Below are 27,786 nucleotides of genomic sequence, written 5' to 3'. Positions count from 1 at the left end.
TTGTACAGTTCTTCTGTGTATTCTTGCCACCTCTTCTTAATATCTTCTGCTTCTGTTAGGTCCATACCATTTCTGTCCTTTATCGAGCCCATCTTTGCATGAAATGTTCCCTTGGAAAGCTGGAATCAAGATTGCCGGGAGAAATATCAATAACCTCAGATATGCAGATGACACCACCCTTATGGCAGAAAGTGAAGAGGAACTAAAAAGCCTCTTGATGAAAGTGAAAGTGGAGAGTGAAAAAGTTGGCTTAAAGCTCAACATTCAGAAAATGAAGATCATGGCATCCGGTCCCACCACTTCATGGGAAATAGATGGGGAAACAGTGGAAACAGTGTCAGACTTTATTTTTGGGGGCTCCAAAATCACTGCAGATGGTGACTGCAGCCATGAAATTAAAAGACACTTACTCCTTGGAAGGAAAGTTATGACCAACCTAGATAGCATATTCAAAAGCAGAGACATTACTTTGCCAACAAAAGTCCGTCTAGTCAAGGCTATGGTTTTTCCTGTGGTCATGTATGGATGTGAGAGTTGGACTGTGAAGAAGGCTGAGCGCCAAAGAATTGATGCTTTTGAACTGTAGTGTTGGAGAAGACTCTTGAGAGTCCCTTGGACTGCAAGGAGATCCAACCAGTCCATTCTGAAAGAGGTCAGCCCTGGGATTTCTTTGGAAGGAATGATGCTAAAGCTGAAACTCCAGTACTTTGGCCACCTCATGCAAAGAGTTGACTCACTGGAAAAGACTCTGATGCTGGGAGGGATTGGGGGCAGGAGGAGAAGGGGACGACAGAGGATGAGATGGCTGGTTGGCATCACCGACTCAATGGACGTGAGTCTGAGTGAACTCCGGGAGTTGGTGATGGACAGGGAGGCCTGGCGTGCTGCGATTCATGGTCGCAAAGAGTCGGACACAACTGAGCGACTGAACTGAACTAAATATATTTGTTACATGTGAAAGGGATTATATTTGTTAATCATCAAAGGATGGGACTAGTTTCTAGTCATCTTTACCATTAAGTAGGGTACTACCTGTGCAGATCTATTTGCACGAGTAGCAATGACTGCTGTAGAAAGATCCAAGTAGCCTAAACACAAAGATCGCTTTCACGCACACCTCATAGTCAGGTGTCGGTCCATAGGAAAGTCCCACCCCATACAGCGGTTTGGACACGTAGACTCCTTCTATACTGCAACTCGTCCATCACCAACATGTGTCTTTACAGTTACTCCTATTGAAAAGAAGAAGAAAAGATTACTCTGGCATCATCCACCTGGTAGACCAGAGGGAGAAAGAGAAAATGTGGCAAGGATGAGGCTCTGAGCCCCACCCAGATATTAACACAGGGAGTTGGGAAATGTACTCTTTGAATTGCACTTTGAATTGCATTAGACGAAATGTAACAATGAAAACTTGCACAAGCAGAGTGTTCTAGTTTCTGGAGTGAAAGAAGAGCTGATTAACTCCTGCCAATAACATTTATTAACCCTAGACAAAGTATTTTAAAACCACTCTCTGAAGGCCTGGAATATAATCAGAAGCAGGCAGAAACTAGCAGGGACACAAACTTTGAAAGAAGAGAAACAAATTAGGTGAGCTCCACTTTTATCCAGCTTTTCACCTGAAGGTGCGTCTCAGTTCACGAGGCACATGGAGGTTAGAACTGAAACAAAGTGTTCATGGGATGATGGCACAGGGGTCAGCGTTTGAGGCTGAGAGCACCTCGAAATTAAAGGTGAGAATACTTAATGGAGGGGACCGAAGAGCAGGGAGCTCTGAAAGCTGCACTGAAAGCTCCCTCAACTTTTGTTTTGGGATTGTGTGTTTGTTTTTTGTTGTATTGATTTATTTGCTTGTTTTTAGAGAAACAAACTGCTACATCTGCTAGTGGAAGAAAATGCTTTGGTTTGCTCTGAAGATTCTGCAATTGTTCAGGTGTATCATAGTTCATAGATTGCCATGAATAATGCTAATTAAATGCCAGTAAACTTTATTTATTCTTTTTGTATGGAATGTACAAATTTCGGGGGATGATCGTATCAGTGGGCCCTGTTCTTAACTTATGTAAAACATTCTCATCAATATTGGCATCATCTGTGTAATACTCCCAGTAGATTTTCTCAAAGTCTGTTCACTTAAAATTGTATGGAATGACATAATAAAAAAATCTGACTTACGCACACACACCTCCCTCAGATCCTTGGCTGTCCCCTAACCTATACATACACCAGTGTGCCTTCAAGGAATCCAGAAAAAAGCAACAATCCAGAAGCTAGAGGGCTGAGCAGAGATTTCAGCTGTCACCAAGTGTTAGGAAGACAGAATTTGGTGTTCAGATTACAACAATTTAGACTTGATAAATGTCTCAGGCTTTCCACTGAAACCCTAGAAGAGCCATAAAGACTGTATATCATGATCAAGGACTGTCTGACAGGATGAGGGGGGGGAAACTGAACAGTCCCACCCTAACAAGGCCTAAAGCAAAGCCTTCAGAGGATCCACCAGAACAAATGTAAAACTATGAAAGTCCTAGAAGGACACAAGGAAAACTGAAAAATTGAAACATATATGGAGATTATGCAACATGTTACAGAAGAAAACGTGAGTCAAAAGAGAAATTAAAAAATACCTTAAGACAAATGAAATTGGAAATTGTGGTGGTTGTTATAGTTGTTTAGTTGCTAAGTCATGTCCAACTCTTGGGACCCCACGGACTGTAACCTGCCAGGCTCCTCTGTCACCTGGTGGCTCAGCGGTAAAGAATCCGCCTGCAATGCAGGATGTGCAGGTTTGGTCCCTAGGTCAGGAAGATCCCCTGGAGAAGAGAATGGCACCCACTCCAGTATCTTTGCCTAGGAAATCCCATGGAAAAGAAAAGAGAAAATGGAAATACAACATGGCAAGATTTATGGGATACAGCAAAAGCAGTTCTAAGAGAGAAGTTCATAGAGATAAATGCCTAATTAAAAAATAAGATGTTTAATAAGCAATCCAGCTTTTTCTGCAGCCATTGAGATGATAATATGATCTTTATTCCTCGATTTGTTGAACACATTGATCAGTGTGTGCATATTAAACCGTAATCTTAACTCTTCTCTACATATTTTGCTAGAATTCACTGTGAAGCTGTCTGGTCCTGGACTTTTGTTTGTTGGGAGGATTTTGGTGTGTTTTTTTTTCCCCCTAATTCAGTCTCATTACTGATAACTGATCTGTTGATATTTTCTACTTTTCTTCCTGATTCAGCCTTCTTGTTGTTCAGTGGCTCAGTCGTGTCTAACTTTTTGCGACCCCATGGACTGTAGCACACCAGGCTTCCCTGTCCTTCACCACCTCCTGGAGCTTGCTGAAACTCATGTCCTTTAAGTTGGTAATGCCATACAACCACCTCATCCTCTGTATCCCCTTCTCCCCCTGCCTTCAATCTTTCCCCTCATAAGGGTCTTTTCTAATGAGTTGCCTCTTCCCATCAGATGGCCGAAGTATTGGAGCTTCAGCTTCAGCATCAGTCTTTCCAATGAATATTCAGGATTGATTTCCTTTAGGACTGACTGGTTTGATCTCCTTGCAGTCCCAGGGACTCATGAGTTTTCTCCAATACCACAATTCAAAAGCATCAGTTTTTCGGCATTCAGCCTTCTTTATGGTCCAACTCTCACATCCATACATCACTACTGGAAAAACTATAGCTTTGACTAGACAGACCTTTGTTGGCAAAGTAATGTTTCTGCTTTTTAATACACTGTCTAGGTTTGTCATAGCTTTTCTTCCAAGGAGCGTGCGTCTTTTAATTTCATGGCTGCAGTTACCATCTGCAATGATTTTGGATCCCAAGTAAATAAAGTCTCTCACTGTTTTCCCATATATTTGCCATGAAGTGATGGGACTAGATGCCATGATCTTAGTTTTTTGAATGTTGAGTTTTAAGCCAGCTTTTTAACTCTCTTTCACCTTCATAAAGAGGCTCTGTAGTTCTTCTTTGCTTTCTGCCATAAGGGTGGTGTCATCTGCATATCCAAGGTTATTGATATTTCTCCCAGCAATCCTGATTCCAGTTTGTGCTTCATCCAGCCTGGCATTTCACATGATGTACTCTGCATAGAAGTTAAACAAGCAGGGTGACAATATACAGCCTTAACGTGCTCCTTTCTGAATTTTGAACCAGTCCGTTGTTCCATGCCTGGTTCTAACTGTTGTTTCTTGACCTGCATACAGGTTTCTCAGGAGGCAGGTAAGGTGGTCTGATATTCCCATCTCTTTAAGAATTTTCCACAGTTTGTTGTGATTCACACCATCAAGGGCTTCAGCATAGTCAGCAAAGCAGAAATAGATGTTTTTCTGGAATTCTCTTGTTTTTTTTGTATGATCCAGTGGATGTTGGCAATTTGTCCTCTGGTTCCTCTACTTTTTCTAAATCCAACTAGGACACCTGGAAATTCTCAGTTCACATACTGTTGGAGCCTCGCTTGGAGAATTTTGAGCATTACTTTGCTAGCGTGTGAAATGAGTGCAGTTGTGCAATAGTTTGAACATTCTTTTGCATTGCCTTTCTTTGGGATTGGAATGAAAACTGACCTTTTCCAGTCCTATGGCTACTGCTGAGTTTTCCAAATTTACTGGCATATTGAATACAGCACTTGGGAGATCCAGTCTTGGAAGATCATATATCGCTAGGAATTTTTGCATTTCCTCTGTGCTGTGTTTAGTCAATCAGTCGTGTCCGACTCGTTGTGACCGCATGGTTTGCAACCTTCCAGACTTCTCTGTCCATGGGGATTCTCCAGGCAAGAATACTGGAGTGCGTTGCCATGCTTCCTCCAGGGAATCATCACAACCTAGGGACAGAACCCAGGTCCTCCCACATTGCAGGCATTTCCTCTAAATTGTCCATTTTCTTGGCATATAACTGTTCATAGTCATCGACGATCACTTTCAAAAGCAGTGTATGTCACAGGAATGTCAGTCCCCAGATCAGAAGAGTGTTTATTTTGAAAAGCTGAGGGAAGGTTGGAGTGTAAGTGGATGGATTGGAGGACGTATACAAGGGGGGCTTCAACTTAAAATATTTTCTTTCTTTTAAAGAAAAGAGAAAAATTCAAAACGTGGAAAACTGTTAAGAGTAGATAAGCTATGAGGTGATGGGGATATTCATCATATTGTTTTTTCTACTTTTCTGTAGGCTTCAGATATTTTTTAAAAAACCATTGAGTGACTTTGTTGTGGTGATGCAAACAGTGCTACGTATCGGACATTTTGGAAACAGTTAATTGACCTGGGAAACTACACGTGTACATAGGCGTGTATGTAATTCAAGTTGTTTCTTTCTCTTGTTACTCTAATGATGATGAAGATTGTAGGAGAGGAAAAATAACTCTCTCTCTACCCTTCTGGTTCTTGGCTGAGACTCCCCTGTAATTAAAGGTTAACAAGAGAGAAACAACTTGAATTACATACGTGCATATGTACGTGTATGTATGGGAGCCAAAGAAACATGAGACTCAAAAGGCAGCCAGGCAGCTGAGAAAGGGAGAGGGACAGGGGCTGTAGGGCTCCCTGGAGGGTGGGGAATGGGCAGGTGAGGGGACAGAATGTGTGGTAGACAGATATTTGCACCGCCTGGCGATCAGTCTCTTGATGGAAGACTGGCAACAGCTCTCTTCCTGTTATAGCCCCTCTCCTAATTTATTTTAGACTGTTGTGGGTGGGGGATGTAGTAAAAAGCTTTTCCTGAGTCTCCTAAGTGTTGATTGCCTTTAGCTTTTCACCAAAGTGGTAGATTCTGGGGTGGCTTATTTTGAACCCAAAAAGATGTGGAAAGTTTGGTTTCACAAAGTTTGGGATTGGAAAAGTAACAATATTTAAAATGAAAATATTTGTATAAAGTCATCTCAAATACATAGGTTGCATTTAGAAAATAAAAATGGGTCAATTTCTGGGCTCAGTAGATATAAGTATTCATTTTCAATGTTGGTATTTTTCATAATAGAGTAAAATATCTTGATTTGGATAAGGACACTGGTTACCTGTATGCACTGTTAAAATCATCAAAGAGAGCAATTTATTGATCTTGAAAAGCAAAAAGGTTTTAATCTCACACTTCGTAAAGCAGGCAGACTCCAGTCTCGAGCCCAGAGAAGGCACAGTAAGGAAGGGGCTCTTAGCTTTTATAGGAGGGGGCAGCAGGGGACAGGAGGTGCCTCTGATTGACTGGTGCATATCCGACTTCTCAGAAAGACCCAGGAACAAAAAAATAAGCAGAGACCCTAGGAGCTGATTTAAGAGTTGCAGGCTTGGCTGCCTGAGTGTGTAGTGCTTCTGGTCAAGCAGAGCATTTACAGGAACATGAAAATTATCTAAATTTTGTTTTACTGACAGGGCCCCCAAGGCACCAGTAGTGCTAGAAAGTCTATTCCAAGATTACTGATCACTTAGGAATAATTTGATATTAATACAGTGGTCTAATCAATGTATCAGTTGTTCATCTGTTGTATGCTTAGGTTTATCCCCCTGAGGTATTTGCAGCAGGAGCCTAGAAACTAAATTTCTTTCCGTGAACTTCGCACATCTCTGGTTATGTGGAAAGTTAGGGTGCAGGGGGGACTCTGGATGGAATTCAGTTTCCTAACAACCATCAGCATATTATGATAAACCCTTGTTCCAGTTGCCCTCCTTTTTTATTTAAATAGCTGGTTAGTTAAGGACCTTGTTAAGTATTACAGAGTTTTGTGATGTGCTCATGTGTTATGGTTTAATAGTAATATTAATGTAATTCTTCAACAGAACTGTTATAAACAGGTACCGTTTGGGATGCAGTGTCTCTAACAGACATAAACAAATGCTTCACTTCCAGGTGTAAGAGGAAGAGAGCGCCTTCTAGACCTGATCGCCACGTTTCTAGTGCTGCAGTTCCTTCGCACCAAGTTGGAACAGGAGGGAATAATCGTCAAATCGCTGATGAGACTGGATGATGCTTCCATTCCCAGGTGACTTTAACTCATTTATATTTTCAGTCATTTCTTTTATTATATTTGCTTATTTATTTGCCCTCAGCCTGTTTGTTTCATCTTGTTTGTTTTCATCATGAGCAAAAGAAGCTATAGCAAGTGTATGTGTGTCGGCCAGGTTTTTATTGTACTGTTTTGTGGATCCAGTGTAATAATTATGGAGAGTAATTCCTAAATTAACAATGATGCCCCTCTTCCCCACAGAATTATCTTAATCAAGAAAAGAAATTGTTTAGGCTACAGGGAAATACATTCCTATTAGGTACCCTAGTTAGCAACCAAACTCTTTCAGTGGATTTCTTGTAATAAGCAAGACACGGGTAGAGAGCAGGCCAGGAAGCAACTTTAGGTGCTCATAAATAGCACCCCAAGTCTTAAAGCATTATGTATAAGGCTAAAGGAAAATTTGTCTTTATATATTTTTTTTATTCCAGAAAATAGTGGAGTAAATAGGGAATGATTTTTTTTTTATTTTTTAAGTTTTTGTGTATAATAAGCCTCTACATTTTGAAATCATCTTTGAATTTATCTTTAAAAATTAACAAAATTTTTCACATCCATGAGTCTTTTATTGGTCATTTATATGCCAGGTAGCAGCGTCAGCAAAAACAAACAAAACAAGTGTTTCCACCTAAAACAGCATCTTGTCTCCTCATTTGCCTTTTCATGGAGTGCTTCTCTCCCAACTCTAGATCCACTTAGATGAAAACAGCTTTACTGGCAACAGATCTTAAGGGGAAAAATATTGATCAGGAGGCAAGAAAGCTATTGATAAACACCTCCCAAATACAAAAATACTAGCCAGCAGTTACTACACCAACTAGCAGTTTCACATACAGTCTCCCTTTAAGGCTAAGATGATCCTATTTTATAAGGGGTAGAGGCAACAAGTTCCAAGAGAATTCAACCTTCTTTGAAACTAGCCCACATGCTCTACAGCAGACACTATAAGCACAGCTTTTATGGCCACCGAGACCAGGGTTCAGATCCAATGGGAAAGGGAACTGGAGAGTAACAATTTCTTTAAACACTTTTACATTGAATAAAAGTGGATCATAATTTATGCTGATCAATTACAAATCAGCTATGTTTTTACAAAGTAATTGGAAGTAACTATTTTACAACTATTTCCTATTTGAAAACATTTTTTCAAGGCTGTAGTTCACAAGTGTGTGTATGGAGGGCAGGGATGTGGAAAAGATGAAGATGGATTATTTAGTTAAAAAAAAAAGGCTCAACCATTTCTTAACTACCTTGTAAGAAGCTGCAGCGAAGTATAAGCACAGAGATAACTGTTCAAGGGATCCTCTCACCGGAGCTCTCCCACTGTGTGCGGGTCAGACAGTGTTTTCACAGGAAACGGCTCAGAGAGTTACTGTGCTGCTGGGTCCTGGTTCAGTGCTCCTCTCACTACAGCACATGGCTTGTATGTGCTTTTGGAAAATCTAACATTTCCTGGGCCTGGGACAAGCATACAAATAGAGATTCACATGCTATATGTCTTAAGTATTTAAAAATTGCAGATTAAACCTTCAGTTAAATATGTTTAAAGCTCTACTCCAACAAATACAACTTTGTAACCACCTAGAAGACCAGGTTCAGATTTAGAATTCTGGGGCCTCCCTAAGTTTTATGCTTAAATGTGGCAGCGTGTGACAAGTGTGTAAGTTCTGGGGCCCCAGCCCTTGGCTGATGCCTGGTACCACGGAGGCCTTGGGGGCAGGTATGAACACCCTGCTCGCTCATCGAAGCCGCATCTGTACCCATGCATATGGTACAGTGTTGTGTGTGTACACATATGCACACACACATACACAGTGTTTTTTCAAAAAAGGCAAGATAAGGGGAAAACTAACAAAACTAATAAAATATTTTCTTTGGGGGAGAAGGAGGAGACAGGATGGAAGTTAGGTTTCTCATGTACTTTGTTTTATGATTTTGACTTTGAAACTGTGTAAATCTTTTACCTAATAAAGACCAGGTATCAGAGAACAGAGATTGAGCATGTTAAATTATACCATGGAAATGTAGTCAGCAGTGTCTGGAATATGAGGAAATAAATGACAAGAGAAAAAAGAGAGGAGAGGTGAAACCTATAAATTAAAGGACATTTTAAAAAAATAGAAGGACGTTTGAAAGGAGGCAAACGTAGCCCTCATTTGGATCCTGATTTGAACAAGACCCATTGTACTTTTTTCTTTTAAAAAAAGACAGGGAAATTTAAACATTACCTGAATATTTTGTGATATTAAAGAATATTCATAACTATTTTTAAGTTTCACATTTAAGAAAAAGTTGTCATCTCTTAGAGATAATATAGACGAAACTAAAATAAATAAGTAAATCTACTTGTACCTTCTCACAAGGACTGATTAAATTCTCCACTTCTGGGGAATTCCCTGCTGGTCCAGTGGCTAGGACTCCACAGTCACTGCCAACAACCCAGGTTCAATCCCTGTTCTTAGAACTAAGATCACACAAGCCACGCAGCTCAGCCATAAATAAATTAATAAATTCTCTACTCCCAACAGCATCAGACCAGAGAAGGCACTGGCAACCCACTCCAGTACTCTTGCCTGGAAAATCCCATGGATGGAGGAGCCTGGTGGGCTGCAGTCCATGGGGTTGCTAAGAGTCGGACACGACTGAGCGACTTCACTTTCACTTTTCACTTTCATGTATTGGAGAAGGAAATGGCAACCCACTCCAGTGTTCTTGCCTGGAGAATCCCAGGGATGAGAGCCTCGTGGGCTGCCATCTATGGGGTCGCACAGAGTCGGACACGACTGAATCGACTTAGCAGCAGCAGCAGCAGCAGTAGCAACAGCATCAGACACAAAGGAGGTACTCATAAAATAATTAACTGAGCATTTTACTATATGTAAGCAACATGTTTTAAATGAATATCTGGAAAAATACATTGAAGAACTAGTGGAAGGGACTGTTTGATTTACAGGCACAACCAGTGAGCCACCTCCTCTTTTTAAATCTTTTCCAATTATGATAGCCACTGGAATAACTTTGAGTCTCCTTTTGAATTGTAGTGGCACAAACTATTAAGTGAAGATTTTGAAAAACGGTGAAGTATATTCCATCACACATCATAACACCCATGCTGTTACCCTATCACTGTTATTGTGTGGGCAAAATTATTTGTTGGCACTTTACAACAATATTTTAAGGAATTTTTGTTTCGTATTTATGCATATTTAAAGCTTTTATATATTTTCGGCTTCATGATATATATAACATTAATGCAGTAGCACATTGCTTGGAGGTATATGATCAAAATTTTCATTTTAGTAGAACCATGAAAATTTAGAGGCCATTTGGATTCATGAGAATATTTAAAATCATCTTGCTGCTTTCAGTAGTTAGTAACTGTCAATAAACTAATAATTAGTGGGTCTTTTTAACCATGTTGGGTATGCCAGCTATTTAGTATGTTCATGTCATCATATTCAGCTAACATTTATTGATTGCCCACTTTGTGCCAGAGACTGTTTAAATTCATGCTTTTTGTTAATCCCCACAGCAAACCCATAGGATCTTGTATGACTGTCATAACTGAAGAAACAGACTTCCAGTGATAAATGAAAGCTCTAACAATATCACACAACTAGAGAATTCCCTGGTGGTCCAGTGGTTAGGACTCTGCAGGTTCACCACTGAGGGCCAGGGTTCAGTCCCTAGTCAGGGAACTAAAATCCCACAAGACAGGTGGCCAACAACAACAAAAAACCAATATCACAACCAGTGAGTGCTCTGTGATCACAGAGGCAGGATTTGAACCCAGCTCTTAACCACCACACTACTCTGATGGCCTTTTCCCAGTTCATGGGGGGGCGGGGAAGATGGAGAAAATTCTCCAGGTTTTGAGTTTCCCCCATATTCTTTAGTATATATCAACATTTGTTTGCTAGCAAGTTCTAGCAGACAACAAAACAATGAGGAAGTAGCTAACTAATACTAATGAGCAATCCCACGGTTTTTCTGAGTCTTTAGTTTGAATAATTGACACCATTTTCTGGACACAAACTTGAAGTTTTTATGTTACGCACATTTTACAAGTAAGTTGTTCCTCGTTTGTGTGCTAAAATTAGATATATACCAGTATCTTGGGTGACTCTCAGGTACTTTACAAGTAAACAATGGAGTTGAGAATTCCTGGGACAATAAAAAGGAGAGAGAAATGAAAGCCTTTGTAAAATAGCATCAAGCTTGTCCTTGAAGTATAGAAAGGAGATGACAACAAGCAAACATGTAAAGGGCCAGAGAAGCGATAGTTGTCCTGGAGCGAGAAGAACATGTGTCACATGCGGGGAAGCTGGGCAGTGAGGGGGCTACTCTGTTTCCAAGTAGTTGAATAAGTTAAATGCACCATGTCAGACAGGTGGAAGAACTTTCACAAAACGTCAGAGGAAAAATAAAAGAGAACTGCTTTTATTAAGTATCTTAATTTTTGACAGATTTTGTCTGATTTACATAATGTGCTAGATTTGGCACCACATGACATTTCGTATGTAATTATATTCTGAAATTGATGGAAAGATGTGTTTAATCTAGGAATATTCCCTGGGATTGCGAGAAAATAAAGAAAGCCAGTGAGTGGCTCAGAAGAACTGAAGGGCAGTACCCATCCATCTGCCAGCGGCTGGAGCTGGGTAAAGACTGGGACTCCGCCACCAAGCAGCTGCTGGGTATCCTGCCCAGAGATGCCGCCTCCCCTCCTCACAGGCTCCTTAAGCACAGCCAAGGCTGACGCACATGCACTTGTCTTTTAACATGCACTCATGCCTCATGTATATGATAATCAGATATAATAGATGCCTATAATGAAATCTAATTATGATTTTATTCAGTATAGCAATCACTTTAAAATAAATGGAAAAAGGCTATTGTTTCAGTGAACTAACAAGCAACTATACAATAAAAATTTCAAGGAATTCCCTGGTGGTCCAGTGGTTAGGACTCCAAGCTTTTAACACTGTGATTCTGGGTTTGATCCCTGGTCAGGGAACAAAGATCCCACAAGCCAAGCAGTACAACCAAAAAAAACTTTTTTAGATAAAAATTCTAATATTACAGACTTTTTCTTTAACCAGAGGTTGGGGAGGGTGGAGATTGGATGAAGGTGATCATAAGGTATAAACTTCCAGTTACACGATAAATAAGTACTAGGATGTAATATGCAGCATTAAAATATACTTAACACTGCTGTATAGTACATGTGAAAGTTGTTCAGAGACTAAATCCTGAGTTTTCATCACAAGGAAAAAATGATTTTCTTCTTCTTTTACTCTATATCTGTATGAGGTGGTGGATATTCACTAAACTTACTGTGATCATCATTTCCTGATGTTTGAGAGTCAGATCATGCTGCTGCCATCTTAATCTTATACTGTGCTATATGTCAATTATATCTCAATAAAACTGGGAGAAAAAATTAAATCACTACCCTCTTTGACCTATAAACTCCACTGGTAGGAATTGTACTTATAGAAATTAATCTTACAGAAACATGGACACATTGACACGTGCAGGTATCATATGTGCATATATACATAGTGCCATCACCCAGCGTGTGCAATAGAGCTCATTTTAAAAGTTATATAAATAGGTGTTTATGAGATAGAACTCTATAATGTCATATTCCAAACTAGTTACCTTTGTGGAATAGAAACTTTATTTCTGTCTTACACACTTTGAATTTTAAAAGTTGAAATTAAAAAAATTAAAAATTTTTACAGGGAATGTATGTATTTAGTTTTTATTTCACAAATACATAAAAGCAGAGTAAATAGTGTAATGACCCCCATCAAGACTTAAAGTATTTTGTCAATTTTTTTACATGTATAACAGTCTTCTCTCCCCTCTTGCTGTCTTACCGAATGTCTCACATTCGGATATGTCTGGCTGTGTCCATTTCTTTTTCCCCATATTTCCTGTAAACTGGGAATTAAATCTGTAGTCCCAAGGAGATTAAGGATCAACATTTTTGTCAACCTGAACCATGAAGTCTGGTTGATCTGCTTTAATAATGTTAACACTGATTAGCAGGTTTCCTATATGAAGTTGTTTCCGTACAACCAGCATATATCTGTGGAGAGATATACTTTGACATCCAATTCCTTATCAGTCTTTCAGCTAATGATGCTGTTGTCTGAATCATTTTAAGAAATATTGTGATTCTCTATTTTATTTCCTTCTCATTAGCTAGAATTCTGAAATAATAAGCTGTCCCCCATCAACTAATATTGCTTTATAATATTTTTAAATTATAATTTAAATATTTTATTTTATTTAAAATATTTTATTTAATATTGTAAATATCTCAAGTTATTAGAATTGCTGTCCTTCTTTAGAGGCTGAGAGTCCCTGGAGGGCAGGCTGTGATGTATTTATCTTTATGTTCCTAACGCCTAGGATGCTCTTAGCGAGCCAGCACAAAGATCTGCTGCATCAGTCGTAATCTGTTAATTTAAAAGAGTTAATTTTGTAAATTAAGTTGTCAACTAAAAACTGTCACTTGCCATCTGCCTCTACAAGGATGAGGTCATTAGTCACTGCAGTCTCTGACCTACAACACCCCCTAAAAGGAACTTGGGGCCAGGATTAGGAATGAGGCTCTGTGCTCTGGGAAAAACTCGCAGGACTGGCTTCAGATAGATATTTTCTGGAGATTTTATGAGCCCAATTCTCACACCTCCTCATACCTAGAAAAGCACTAAAGTCATTAAAAAGGACATCTGCTCCAAGCAACTAGCAGCGGCCCTCTGCCAAAGCAGGTGCTTGAGTGTGAGTACCCTCTTCACTGAAGTCACACCTGTGCTGAGCCCCCACCTCTTTGGAGCAGTTCCTCCAGTGCTGGAGAGAGCCTGTCATCTGCATAGAGTTCTCATTTTACCCCAAATAAGACTTCGCTCACAATTCTCACCTTGTGCATTTATATTAATCAACAAAATTCAAGGTTAAAGAAAAAGCTCCACTGCCACAAAGTCTCTATTTGCTTATTTGCAATTCAAAGAGAAAAATATTTCACCTAACTACTGTGGGAGCAAAGAAGAACTAAAGAGCCTCTTAATGAAAGTGAAAGAGTGAAAAAGTTGGCTTAAAACTCAACATTCAGAAAACTAAGATCATGCATCCGGTCCCATCACTACATGGCAAATAGATGGGGAAACAGTAGAAACAGTGACAGACTATTTTTTTGGGCTCCAAAATCACTGCAGATGGTGATTGCAGCCATGAAATAAAAAGATGCTTACTCCTTGGAAGAAAAGTTATGACCAACCTAGCAGCATATTAAAAAGCAGAGATATTACTTTGCCAACAAAGGTCTGTCTAGTTAAGGCTATGGTTTTTCCAGTAGTCTGAGAGTTGGACTGTGAAGAATGCTGAGCACTGAAGAATTGATGCTTTTGAACTGTGGTGTTGGAGAAGACTCTTGAGAATCCCTTGGACTGCAAGGAGATCCAACTCTTTAGGATTGACAATCCTAAAGGGAAACGAGTCCTGAATATTCATTGGAAGGACTGATGGTTAAGCTGAAACTCCAATACTTTGGCCACCTGATGCGAAGTACTGACTCATTGGAAAAGACCCTTATGCTGGGAAAGATTGAAGGCAGGAGAAGGGGACAACAGAGGATGAGATGGTAAGATGGCATCACCGACTCGATGGACATGAGTTTGATTAAGCTCCGGGAGCTGGTGATGGCCAGGGAGGCCTAGTGTGCTGCAGTCCATGGGGTCGCGAAGAGTCGGACACGACTGAGCGACTGAACTGAAATGTGGGCGAGAATTCATTTGGGGGGGGGGGCACTTTTTGTCAATCACTTATAACCTGGGCAAATTACTTTTTATCACGTTCTCTGATTTTCCGGGGGGGGGGGGATGGAGGGGCGGAGAATCCCACCTAGAACTTGGAAAATAAACGTTTTCCTTATCTTTAAACAGCACGCCCCTAAACCGTAACAGCACTGAGTTGCGTTTGATTGGATCCTAGGCGTTTATCCTAGCTACATCACCCAGATAAGAATCCCGGTATCTGGACAGCATCCGGCCAGGGAAGAGGTTTCGCCGGGTATCTTTCTGGCCCGCCTGCTCCACTGCCCGCCCGCTTCCCGCAAGCCCCGCCCGCCGCGCTCCCCACGGCGCTCCCCACGGCGCTCCCCACGGCGCTCCCCACGGCGCTCCCCACGGCGCTCCCCACGGCGCTCCCCACGGCGCTCCCCGCCCCGCCCACCGCGATGCCCAAGTCCCTCAAGCCCCGCCCCCCGTCGCTGCCCGAGACTCTCGCCGCGGCCTTACGTCACGGCTCTTCCTTCCGCCCAAGGCACCTCCCGCCTTGGCCCGCCCACCCGCTTCCTGTGGGCGGTGCAGGGCTGAGGCGCGCCCGCGTTTACGTGTTTGTTGTGCGCGCGCGTCGCATCTCGGTCCCGAGCCCGCCATTGGCGCTTTCCAGTTAACCGCGCCCGACTGACCGGGGTTCGGGGCTGAGAGAGGGGCCCGCGTAGCGGCCCCTCTCCTGGCAGCTCGGAGAGCTCCGTTATGGCGGAGGCGAAGGCGGAGGCGGAAGGAGCGAGCGTGGCTACAGTTCCTGGTTCGGGTGCCGACGGCAGTGGTCAGTTGCCTGCAGTCGAAGGAGAGGGATTTGGGGCGAGGGGTAAAGAGAAGGACGCGGCCGCGAAAGGAAAAGAGGCCGGCGGGGACAGCGAGGAGGACGGCGAGAATGTGTTCGAAGTGGAGAAGATCCTGGACATGAAGACTGAAGGGGTAGGTGCGGGCCCGGGGTGATGCTGCCCGCGCAGAGGGGGCTCCGGAGGCGATGTGGCGGAGGTCCACGGCGCGGGGGCGCTGAAATCTCGGCTCCCTCCTAGGCCGCCGTCCTCGGCGCGAGGGCGGCGTCTCGGCTCCGAGAACCGAGTGTCCTCGCCGCGCTCTGCTCCGCGCTTCCCCATCTCTCGTGGGGAACCCTGCTCAGTGTCTTGTTTGACCCTGGTCCCCTCAGAGTGAGGTGCTTTCTCCGTTTGTGCCCTTACGAAACTTTGTGTAGACCTCTGTTTTACATTTCAAGACTTCGTTCTTTACATGTTGGTGGTCTGCTAGACTGTGAACTCCCTTAGTACAGAGACTGTGCTCTTTATTAACTTGTTAACGCTGGCACTTGAATCCGGTGTCTAGCATGCAGTAATTGCTTAATGTGTATGAGGTTGTTAAGTGAGTGAATCATTTGTGGGCTGGGGGAAGGTGAGTGGGTGAAGGATGGGCAATGGGAAGATAATATATTTTAGTAAATAGGTGTAGGGCGACCAAAGGCCCTACACGATCGTCCTCTGTGTGTTGTGTTTTTCAGTTCAGTTTCTCAATCATATCCGACTTTGCAACCCCATGGACTGCAGCACTCCAGGCTTCCCTGTCCTTTTTATTCCCTATTTTTTTTTAATTGTCTCTCATTTCCCATTTGTCGTATGCTACCTTTTTTTTTTTTTTTTTTTTGCGCATTCATTCGGTAGAGTTTTGCTTTCAATTACTGCCTGGTAGGTGCCGTGTTTAGGTCCTGAGGCTATAGAGATGAATTGTAGCATACACAGTTGCTGACACAAAAGATTCTCTTGTCCAGTGGGGGATAAATAACTAAAATCCAATGTCGACAATATTATTGTTAGTTGAAGTTAGGGACGTTCTTATGTATTTAATTTTCCCAATTAAGTTGTAAGTACCTTGAGGTGAGAGGTGAAGCAGTCTTACACTTTTGTATCACTTGCGTTTAACATAGTGCCAGGCAGGTGGAAGATATTCAGAAAATAGTTAAGACGGTAATGTCTTCACAATTAAGATGATTCACTTCTTAATACAATATTTTCTCTTGTTAGCTTCGAAGGATTGTAGGAACTGCACCCAAAGCCCCATTTTTAAAATCTTTTTCCTTTAAGTGGAATCTCACTATATTTGTTTGGTGTGCATCTGCTTTTTTTGCTCAGTAACATCTTTGTGAGGTTTAATCCCTGCTGTTGGAGCTATAGTTTGGTGTTTTTTGGTTGCTGCTTAGTACAGTTGACCTCAAACAACTCGGGCGGAGGAGTGCTTGGCCCCACACAGTTGAAAAGCCAGTATAACTTTTGACTCCCTCAAAACCTAATTACTAAAAGCTTTTATACCAGAAAGGGAAGCCTTACCATAGTGTAAACAGTTAACAAATATTTTGTATGTTATGCATATTATATACTGTGTTCTAATAAAGGGCTTCCTTGGCTCAGCTGGTAAAGAATCTGCCTGCAATGTGGGAGACTTGGGTTTGATCCCTGGGTTGGGAGGATTCTTAATAAAAAAGTAAACTAAAGGAAAGAAAATATTAATAAAATTGTAAGGAAGAGAAAATATATTAATGGTATTGCCTACCCTATTTACATCATTTGTTTACAAGGTGAATTACCTGTCAGAGCCTACATCAATATTGTCTTAAATAAAACATTGTAGGTGTTGTATGTATTACTAATACGGACATCAACAATGAAAAGATAATGTGAAAAAGTTGAATGATTCAGTGTTTTATGGTAGCCTAGTGTAATCAGTCAGAGAAGGCAGTGGCACCCCACTCCAGTACTCTTGCCTGGAGAAGACCATGGCCGGAGGAGCCTGGTGGGCTGCAGTCCATGGGGTTGCGAAGAGTCAGACACGACTGACCCATTTCACTTTCACTTTTCACTTTCCTGCATTGGAGAAGGAAATGGCAACCCACTCCAGTGTTCTTGCCTGGAGAATCCCAGGGACGGGGGAGCCTGGTGGGCTGCCGTCTATGGGGTTGCACAGAGTCAGCCACAACTGAAGATCCGCTGGCGGAAGGCATGGCAACCCATTCCAGTATTCTTGCATGGAGAATTCCATGGACAATCCATGGGGTCACAAAGAGTCAAACATGACTGAAGCGACTTAGCACAGCACAGCAGTCTAACCTAGACGCTAAAGAACAAATCATTAGAAAATTTTTATGGCATACAGTATTACAGTCCTATTTATAATATAGTATGAGAAACACTGTTACATTTTTAAAGACATCATTTACCTTGAATAATAGGCTAATATTCAGTTTCTCCAATTAGAAAAGAATGATATAATTCTTTGAAAGCAGAGTTATAACACATTAAGAAAACTTAACACATTAATTTTCCATTAACTGTCACTCATCTTATACTCTTGTAGTAATAGACCAACATCTGCATATTCTTCATGCATTCTTTTCATACTTTTTTCTTAATTATTTTAACATTTCTAGACTATATATGGTTCATCTGCAATTTTTTTGCAAATTGTTGAAAATCCCTAAAAATCTTTCCAATATATTTATTGAAAAAAGTCTGCATATAAGTGGATCCCACAGTTCAAACCCATGTTGTTAAAGGGTCACCTGTATTCAGTTGTATGAATATATTACAGTTTTATCTTTTCTACTACTTTTGATGGGCACCTGGGTTGTTTCCAGTTTTGAATAATGCTTCTGTGAACTTTACTGATGGAGAAGGAAACGGCAACCCAGTCCAGTATTCTTGCCTGGATAATTCCATGGACAAAGGAGCTTGGTGGGCTACAGTCCATGGGGTCACAAAGAGTCAGACACGACTGAGTGACTAACAGGCCAGGAACTTTACTGGACATGTCTCCTGGTGTATTGTGCACAAATGTTTCTTTCGGTTGTATTGCTATGTACCTAGGAATGGGAGGTATACACCTCGGAGGACAAGATGCATATGTCTTCAGCTCTAAGAAACTGTTTTCAAAAGTAGTACCAATTTACACTACTACTACTGGCTTATGAGAATTCCTTTCGTTTCACATCCTGTCAATACTTGATATCATCAGTCTATATTTTCAGCCAGTAGTGGTGGTGTATTTGTTGGTATTTCCTACTTATAATTTATATTTTTCTGGATTTTATATTAGAAATCGGCGTTGAAATCATTGAGCGTCTTTTCATATATTTATTAATCATTTGGTTATCTTCTATGAACTGCCCTTTCAGATCTCTACTGAGTTGTCTTTATTGATTTCTTGTATTCTGGATTCAAACCCTTTGTGAGTGGTGTCATGTAAATCTCTTTTCCTGCTATGTCTTTTTGGTAAATAGAATATGATTAATGTAGGAAAAGTTAATCTTTGTCTTGGTGTTGAGTGCTTTTAATGTCTGGTTTGAGAAAGCTTTCCTTACTCTAAATATTCTTTTTTTTTTTTTCTGAAAGCTGTGTTGTTTTGTCTTTCTGACTTATGTTTGCACTTTACTTGTAATTGATTTTGTGTATAGTGTAATGTAGGAGTCAAGTTTCATTGAGCACATCTTTTTTTATTCTTTAACAATGCCTTGTAAATTTTAGAATCAAGTTGTCAATTTCCTTGCACACAAAAACTTTGAGTTTTTATTGAGGTTTGCATTGAATTTGTGGATAAATTTAGAATTAATTTAATTTTTTCAATAATACTTTATAACTCTTTTTAAAAAATATTTATTTGGCTGCACCTGGTCTTAGTTGTGATGTGTGGGATGTTTTTTGTTGTTAGTTTCTGCAGGTGTGATCTCTTTAGTTGCAGCCTGCGAACTCTTGGTTGCAGCATGCAAATTATTATCTGACCAGGGATGAAACCCAGGCCCCCTGCATTGGGAGCAAGGAGTCTTAGCCACTGGACCACCAGAGAAATCCTGTTTTATAACTTTTTATGTTTTAGTAAATTGATTTTTAGGTGTTATTGATTTTTCAGTGCAGTGGTAAGTGATTTTTTGAAAAGTTTCCTTGTCTTACTGTTTGTTGCTTATGCAATTAATTTTTGTATATTTACTCTTTGTTAAAGAGATTCCCTTTATTTCTGGTTGCTAAATACTTTTATTGTGAATGGATGTTGAATTTTATTAAATTGTTTTGCTGCGTCTAATAAGATGATTGCATAATTTGTCTCCTTTATACTTCTAATGTGATGAATTACATTGATTTCAACTTCATGTTCATAGAATAAACCAAAGTTGGCTGTGATATTATCCTTTTTAATATTAGATTATATAGTTCTTAATTATTTCATTTATTTCTGCTTTTTCTTTATGATTTTCTTTCTTTATTTGTTGGTCTTTTTCTAACATCTTGAGATGGGTGCACAGCTTTTTAAAAAAATATTTATTTTTAATTGATGATTGTTTTACAGTATTTGTTTGATTTGTCATACATCAACATGAATTAACCATAGATGTACATATGTCTCCTCCCCTCTTATCTCCCTCCCACCTCCCTCCCATCCCACCTCTCTAGGTTATTACAGAGCCCCAGTATGAGTTCCCTGAGTCATATAGCAAACTCCCATTGCTTGTCTATTTACATATGTTGGTGTGTATGCATTCATGCTGCTCTCTCCATTCATCTCACTCACCCTTGTCCATAAGTCTGTTCTCTATGTCTGTGTCTCCACTGCTGTTCTGCAAACAGATTTGTCAGTATCTTCCTTCTAGATCCCATATATATGCATTAATATAAGATATTGTTTTTTTCTTTCTGACTTACTTCACTCTATATATTAGGTTCTAGGTTCATCCACCTCATTAGAACTGACTCAAAAGAGTTCCTTTTCATGGCTGATGTGATTGTATATACGTACCACAGCTTCTTTATCAGTTCATCTGTTGATGGACATCTAGGTTGCTTCCATGTCTTGGCTATTGTAAATAGTGCTGTGGTGAACATTGGGGTACATGTGTCTTTTTCAGTATTGGTTTCTTCAGGGTATATGCCCAGTAGCAGGACTGTTGTATGGTAGTTTTATTCCTAGTTTTTAAAGGAATCTCAATACTGTCTTCCACAGTGGCTGTATCAATTTATGTTCCCACTAGCAGTGTGCTGCTGCTGCTGCTAAGGGGCTTCAGTCGTGTCCAACTCTGTGCGACCCCATAGACGGCAGCCCACCGGGCTCCCCCATCCCTGGGATTCTCCAGGCAAGAACACTGGAGTGGGTTGCCATTTCCTTCTCTAATGCATGAAAGTGAAAAGTGAAAGTGAAGTCACTCAGTCGTGTCTGACTCTTCGAGACCCCATGGACTGCAGCCTACCAGGCTCCTCCTTCCATGGGATTTTCCAGGCAAGAGTACTGGAGTGGGGTGCCATCGGGTGTAGTGGTTCCCTTTTCTTGATACCCTCTCCAGCACTTGTTATTTGTGGATTTTTTGATTATGGCCATTCTGTCTGGCATGAGGTGATATTTCATTGTAGTTTTGCTTTGCATTTCTCTAATAATGAGTGGTTTTGAGCATCTCTTGTGTTTATTAGCCATCTGTATGTCTTCTTAGGAGAAATGTCTGTTTAGGTCTTTTGCGCTTTTTAATTGGGTTGTTTGTTTTTCTGGTATTGAGTTGTATGAGCTGCCTGTATATTTTGGAAATTAATCTAACTCTGTCAGTTGTTTCATTTGCTATTATTTTCTCCCATTCTGAGGGTTGTCTTTTCACCTTATTTATAGTTTCCTTTGCATAGCTCACTGTTCTTAGCCTTTCTTTTTTCAAATAACATACCTTTATGTTATGTTAAATTATGTTCTCATCTTACTTTAGTTGCAGTTCATAAATTATGTTTGTTTTCATTCAGATAACATTATTTTCCAATTTCCATAAATTGTGTACAAATACATTGCTTAATTTCCAAACATTTGAGTATTCATAAATGTTTCATGCGCTTTAAAAGGATTTTTTACTTTCACTGACGTAAGTTCTTATGTTGTTTTACATTGAATATTTGCCTGATTAATTGTCTTGAAACCGTTCAACTCAGTCACTCAGTGGTGTCCAACTCTGTGACCCCATGGACTGCAGCCTGCCAGACTCCTCTGTCCATGGGATTCTCCAGGCAAAAATACTGGACTGGGTCGCCATTCCCTTCTCCAGGCGATCTTCCCTACCCAGGGATTGAACCCAGGTCTCCTGCATTGTAGGCTAATTGTTTATCATTTGATCCACCAGGGCCCAATTGGGTTACTTGAAACCTATAATATATCTGCCAGCAAGCAAATGAACCATTAGTTAAGAACTTGAAACTGTGGGAGAATGGGGAAGTAATGTGAGAATAATTTGAATGCAGGAGGCTATTCTCTGTTTCATTCAGTTTCAGTTCAGTCGCTTGGTCGTGTCCAGCTCTTTGCAACCCCATGGACTGCAGTCCACCGGGCTACCCTGTCCATCACCAACTCCCCAAGTCTACTCAGACTCTTGTCCATTGAGTTGGTGATGCCATCCAACCATCTCATCCTCTATCATCCCTTTCTCCTCCCGCCTTCAGTCTTTCCCAGCATCAGGGTCTTTTCAGATGAGTCAGTTCATACTTCATATTCTTCATATTATTGATTAGTATAACTGTCATTTTTTGTGATGTGTTTAAAGCAGTACTAAAAGATACCAGATATTTTTACTTCTTTTATTACTCATTTTTTGCCTCACCATTTTAGAATATATTCGCTATTTTTACTTCTTTTATTTATTTATTGCCTTGAAACAAGGCATCCTGACCAGGGATTGATCCCCCAACACCACATGAGAAGTGCAGTCTTAACCATTGAACCTCCAGGGAAGTTCTTGCTTTTATTATTAATATACTTGAAGTCCATTAAAGTGCCTAATTACAGTTGTGCTTTTTTTTTTTTAATTTCATGTTCATAATACACTCAGACTCACTGGCCTTGAGATTTTTTTTTTTTTTTTTAACTAATTATCTAGTATATAGAATCTTAAGAGGATAGGAGGACCATCTCCTTCCTTATAGTTTGGCTCATGGGTTAAGCTCAGCTACCAAGAAAATAGAGATTATGGTAGTTTTGAAGATAAGTTTATAGATCCCAGGACTGTCATGAAATTTTTTAGTATACAGCAAAGTCTTGGGCAATATATGGGTTGACATTATTCCTATTAAAAAAAGAAGTATAATTCAACGATTTCATTTCTTTTGTATACTGCTGTACACATAGTGACCCTCAGTAAACATCTGTTGAATGAATGAATGAAGCAAAACTGCTGAAATAAAGGCTGTTATTTATCAGTCAAGTCTGGAGCTAAAATTGAGAATGTACTCCTTATACTCAAAAATGATTATTAATATTCTTCATTGTCATTGACTAGATCAAACTTAATTGATAACTAATATTAAATTTATATCTATGTTCATTGTTGAAATAAAGCTTTACTAGTTTGTTTTTTTTTTTCCTTAAATCAGAAAAGCTGCAAGAATTGTGTAGAATCTCCCACATGCCTTCACTCATATCCCCCAGTTGTTAATATTGGCTTTGTTTTTTTTCCTCTATATACCTTTTTTTTTCTGCTCATATGAAAGTAAATGGTGTTTTTTTTTAAAGCTCCCTTGAGTAATAAATTTAGCATTATTTTTATCCACACAAAAATCAGGTGGCCCCAAAGCAAGGATCATTTGTTTCCATGCCCTATTGTTGGTACATTAAGGGGTTTTTCCACTCTGTTGTAACAGTGTAACTTCTCGTGTGATACTCCTACCAAGACCAAGAATACTGCTGCTTGAAGGCAGTACAGCACACTATTGACTAAGGTTTTTTTCCTTTGCCTCCATTGGTACAGCGGAGTTCAGCATCATGCAACCATGCTGTCTCACCTTGGTGTATCTGGTTTTAACTACACCTTCATAGAAGCTCTTGCAATGTTGTATACTAATTCTCTTTTTCCACACTTTTGCTAAAAAAAATGTGCATACATTTTCAGTTGGTATAATCACTCCTCCCCTGCCCCCGCCCCCACAGCTGCATAACTGAACCATTAAACTGACAGACTTTTTCTTTTTTTGGCCACTTTACGAGATCTTACCCCACTCCAGTACTCTTGCCTGGAAAATCCCATGGATGGAGGAGCCTGGTAGGCTGCAGTCCATGAGGTCGCTAAGAGTCGGACACAACTGAGCGACTTCACTTTGACTTTTCACTTTCGTGCATTGGAGAAGAAAATGGCAACCCACTCCAGGATTTTTGCCTGGAGAATCCCAGGGATGGGGGAGCCTGGTGGGCTGCTGTCTATGGGGTCGCACAGAGTCGGACACCACTGAAGTAACTTAGCAGCAGCGGGATCTTAGTTCCCTGACCAGGTACTAAGAGAGCCTGCTCACCCTGTAGTGGAACCAGAGAGTCTTAACCACTGGACCACCGGGAAGTTCCTACGTAGGCTCTTAATTATTATTTTAAAATTATAAAGATTTTCAGGATTATTGTTGAAAGTTAAGAGGCTATATACTTTTCCCATCATCTTTCACTTTCTCACCCTTTTAAAGGCTGATACTGAGTCTTCCTACAGGTAGCAGAGTGTCTGGAAAGCAGTGTGGGCATGACTGGGGGCTGACCTGGGAGGGCACTCAGCTTGGAAAGCTTGTGGCCTTGGTGGCTGTGTGAATAAAATCAGACAGTGTTAAAAGCAGAGCCAGAATGGTGCTCTGCAGATTGTGCGGGAACTATTGAATTGAGGGCGTTCTTGCTTCTCAGTGAAGTTGGGCATTAAGGAGAAAAAAAAATCAGAAATCTAGAAAAGCAAGAATTTGGAATATATATGACAAAGACTTAATAGTCATCAAGTATTAAAAAGAAAGGGACCTCTCTAGTAGTCTGGTGGTTAGGACTCTGTGCCTGCTGTGGCCCAGGTTTGATCCTTGGTCGGGGAGCTAAGATCCTGCAAGATGCGTGCCATGACCAAAAACAAAGGTTTTAAAAAGAAAAATTCTTATAAATGAACAAGAAAAATGGACAAAAGACACAACAAGGAACTTTAAAATGTTTTTGTTGTAGTTTATGTATATGGGCTTCCCTGGTGGCTCAGATGATAAAGAATCTGCCTGCAATGAAGGAGACTTGAGTTTGATCCCTGGGTCGGGAAAATCCCCTGGAGAAGGGATATAGCAATCCACTCCAGTATTCTTGTCTGGGAAATCTCATGGATAAAGGAGCCTGGTGGACTACAGTCCATGGGGTCACAAAAAGTTGGACATAACTGAGCGATTAACACATACATATGCATTCTATATGTGTATCTTGAATTTTCCACTGTAACCACTCTTCAGTGTACAGTTGAGGGGTAATTAAGTACATCCACATTGATGTGCAGCAGCACCTCTGTCCAGCTCCGGAACTTTTCCATCTTCCCAAAGTGAAATTCTGTCCCCATTAAACACTGATTCCCTTTTCTCTCTCTCTCAGCCCCTGTCTCCTTTCTGTCTCAGTGAGTTTCCATGTTGTAGGTGCTTCATGTAAATAGAATCATAAATATTTTCCTCCTGTGCCTGGCTTATTTCACCTAGCATGTTTGTAAGGTTCATCCATGTCATAGCATGTGTCAGAATCTCCTCCCCTTTTAAGACTGAATACCACATTTTGATTATACATTCATCTATTGATTGACTGATTGGGTTGTTTTCCACTATAGCTATCGTGAATAATGCTGCTCTGAAATGTGTGTTCAAATATGTCTCTGTTTTCAGTTCTTTGGGATATATGCCTCATAGTGGAATTGCTGGATTATGAGGTAATTCTCTTTAACTTTTTGAGGAATTGCTGAACTGTTTTCCATAGCAGTTGTATCATTTTACATACCCACCGTCAGTGTGAGAAGGTTCTCATTTCTCTACATCCTCACCAACACTTGTTATTTTCTGTGGTTTTGTTTGTTTGACCTAGTAGGTGTGAGGTAATATCTCGGGTTTTTTACATTTATTTTGGTTGTGCTAGGTCTTCATTGCTGCACAAGCTTTTTTCTAGTGGTGGTGAGGGGGGCTACTTTAGTTATATTGCAGTAGCTTATCTTGTGTGGCTCCCCGGCTCTAGAGCACAGGCTCAGTAGTTGTGGTGCACGGGGTTAGTTGCTCCTTGGTATGTGGGATCTTCCTGAATCGGGGATCAAACCTGTGTCTCCTGCATTGGCAGGCAGATTCTTCACCACTGAAGGGAAGCACAGTTGCCTATTTCTTAATCCGATTGGTTTGTTTTTTTTTTTACTGTGTAGTTGTATCGGTTCTCTCTTTTGTTTTTTTGGCCACGTGGCACGCAGGATCTTAGTTCCCTGATCAGGGATCGAATCCACAGCCCTGCATTGGAAGCCTGGCGTCTTAACCACTGGAAGTTCTCAGTTCTTTATATGTTTTGAATTTGACTCTTTATCAGATACACGACTTGCAGGTATCTTCCCATTCAGGCGGTTGCCTTTTCATTTTGTTGATGACTTGCTTTGCTATGTAGAAGCTTTCTAGTTTGATGTAGTGTGACTTTTTTGCTTCTGTTGTTTTTGCCTTTGGTGTGATACTTTTTTTTTTTTTTTTCATATTTATTTATTTACTTATTAGGCCGTGCCAGGTCTTCGTTGCACCACCTGGGGTCTTTAGTTGGAACAAGTGGGATATAGTTCCCTGACCAGAGATTGAACCTGGGCCCCCTGCATTGGGAGTGCTGAGACTTCACCACTGGACCACAAGGGATACTTTTTTTTAAGGCCACTTGCTTCAGGAGAAGAACTCCCCCCACACACACATTTTATTGTTGTTGTTACTTAAAATTTTATTTTTTTTAATTTAAAAATTACTTATTAAGTGAAAAATACCATATATAAAACAGATTGAAGATGAACTCTCCTTCCGCTCTCCTCCCCAGAAACTTGGAATCACTGGTTTCTGTCTTAGAACATTTTAAGAGATGCTTTTAGGCCAGTTCATGTTAGATGGGGACAGAAGTTAAAATGTGACTGATGTCTTATTATTCCACTGTGGTAAGCAGTTGCCCTCAGAGGAGAAACTTTAGCTGGACTTGGACTGGGTAGAATTTCATTACGTGTTTTAAGGAATTCACAAATGATCTCAGGAGATGAATTTTTTTTTAGATGAACATTCTTTATCATGATTTTAATCTCCATTCTAAGTTGATTCATTTGTTCTCAGCAACCGTATGGCTTTGGAACTATAATCAAGTCTAATACCTTTTATTTGCCTGTTTTTAATTTATGTTACAGGGTAAGGTCCTTTATAAGGTTCGATGGAAAGGATACACAGCAGATGATGATACCTGGGAGCCTGAGATTCACCTTGAGGACTGTAAGGAAGTTCTTCTTGAATTTAGGAAGAAAATTGCAGATAACAAAGCTAAATCAGTGAAGAAAGATATCCAGGTATTATATTTTATCTCTTAGTGGTTTTTTTTAATATAATAAATTTACTATAAATATAATGGTATACAAAATGTACAGTATGGAATTTACAAGGAAAAATGAAATATACAGCATGTTTATTGTAAGCTCTGTATAGCCAATTGATTCTCATAGAATGCTTTCATTGATTTTTGCCAAACTGTTCTTTCTGTAGCCAGCCTGTGATTGCAGGTGACAAACAGCTATAGTTTGGACATGTTGATTAAGTTCCAAGTAAGAAGAAAGTGGGGAGAAAAGAGACGTGGGGAATTTTGTTTGTTTGTCCATGATGTGAACATTCTGTTTTTGTATACCTGAGGAATACCTTTTGTGCTATTCACGTTACTACTGCAGATACAACACACACTTTTATATTTAATCAGCTTTCAATTCAGTTCAGTTGCTCACTCATGTCCGACTCTTTGCAGCCTCATGAACTGCAGCACACCAGGCATCCTTGTCCATCACCAACTCCCAGAGTTTACGCAGACTCATGTCCATTGAGTCGGTGATGCCATCCAACCATCTTATCCTCTGTCGTCCCCTTCTCCTCTCACCTTCGATCTTTCCCAGCATCAGGGTCTTTTCAAA

At 40.4% G+C, this 27,786-nt stretch overlaps 2 protein-coding genes across 12 annotated transcripts in view; both read left to right on the top strand.

Annotated features, from left to right (window-relative positions):
* The window catches only part of PARP4 (poly(ADP-ribose) polymerase family member 4), a 76,796-nt gene extending 64,340 nt beyond the window's left edge, over nt 1–12,456 (top strand). For 5 of the 8 annotated variants that reach the window (XM_086329844.1, XM_086329847.1, XM_086329843.1 and 2 more), the window contains one exon: nt 60–2,183. In XM_086329844.1, the coding sequence (XP_086185970.1) occupies nt 60–586 (527 nt within the window). In that variant the 3' untranslated portion in view covers nt 587–2,183. Of the gene's footprint in view, nt 1–59; nt 2,184–6,851; nt 6,985–9,536; nt 9,850–11,571 lie in introns of those variants that run through there. The other 3 variants (XM_086329846.1, XM_086329845.1, XR_015138212.1) reach the window with 2 other exon arrangements.
* Nucleotides 12,457–15,441: 2,985 nt separating this feature from the next.
* Nucleotides 15,442–27,786, top strand: part of MPHOSPH8 (M-phase phosphoprotein 8) — a 48,246-nt gene continuing 35,901 nt past the window's right edge. For all 4 annotated transcript variants that reach the window (XM_086329891.1, XM_086329889.1, XM_086329890.1 and 1 more), the window contains exons 1-2: nt 15,442–15,782; nt 27,022–27,177. In XM_086329891.1, coding sequence (XP_086186017.1) covers nt 15,558–15,782; nt 27,022–27,177 — 381 coding nt within the window. In that variant the 5' untranslated portion in view covers nt 15,442–15,557. The remainder of the gene's footprint in view (nt 15,783–27,021; nt 27,178–27,786) is intronic.

The sequence above is a fragment of the Bos grunniens genome, chromosome 12 (genome assembly GCF_055505025.1).
Source record: "Bos grunniens cultivar Pamir isolate PY7600 chromosome 12, Bosgru_T2T1.0, whole genome shotgun sequence".
Classification (NCBI taxonomy): Eukaryota; Metazoa; Chordata; class Mammalia; order Artiodactyla; family Bovidae; genus Bos; species Bos grunniens.
This window is presented reverse-complemented; position numbering and strand designations above follow the sequence as displayed.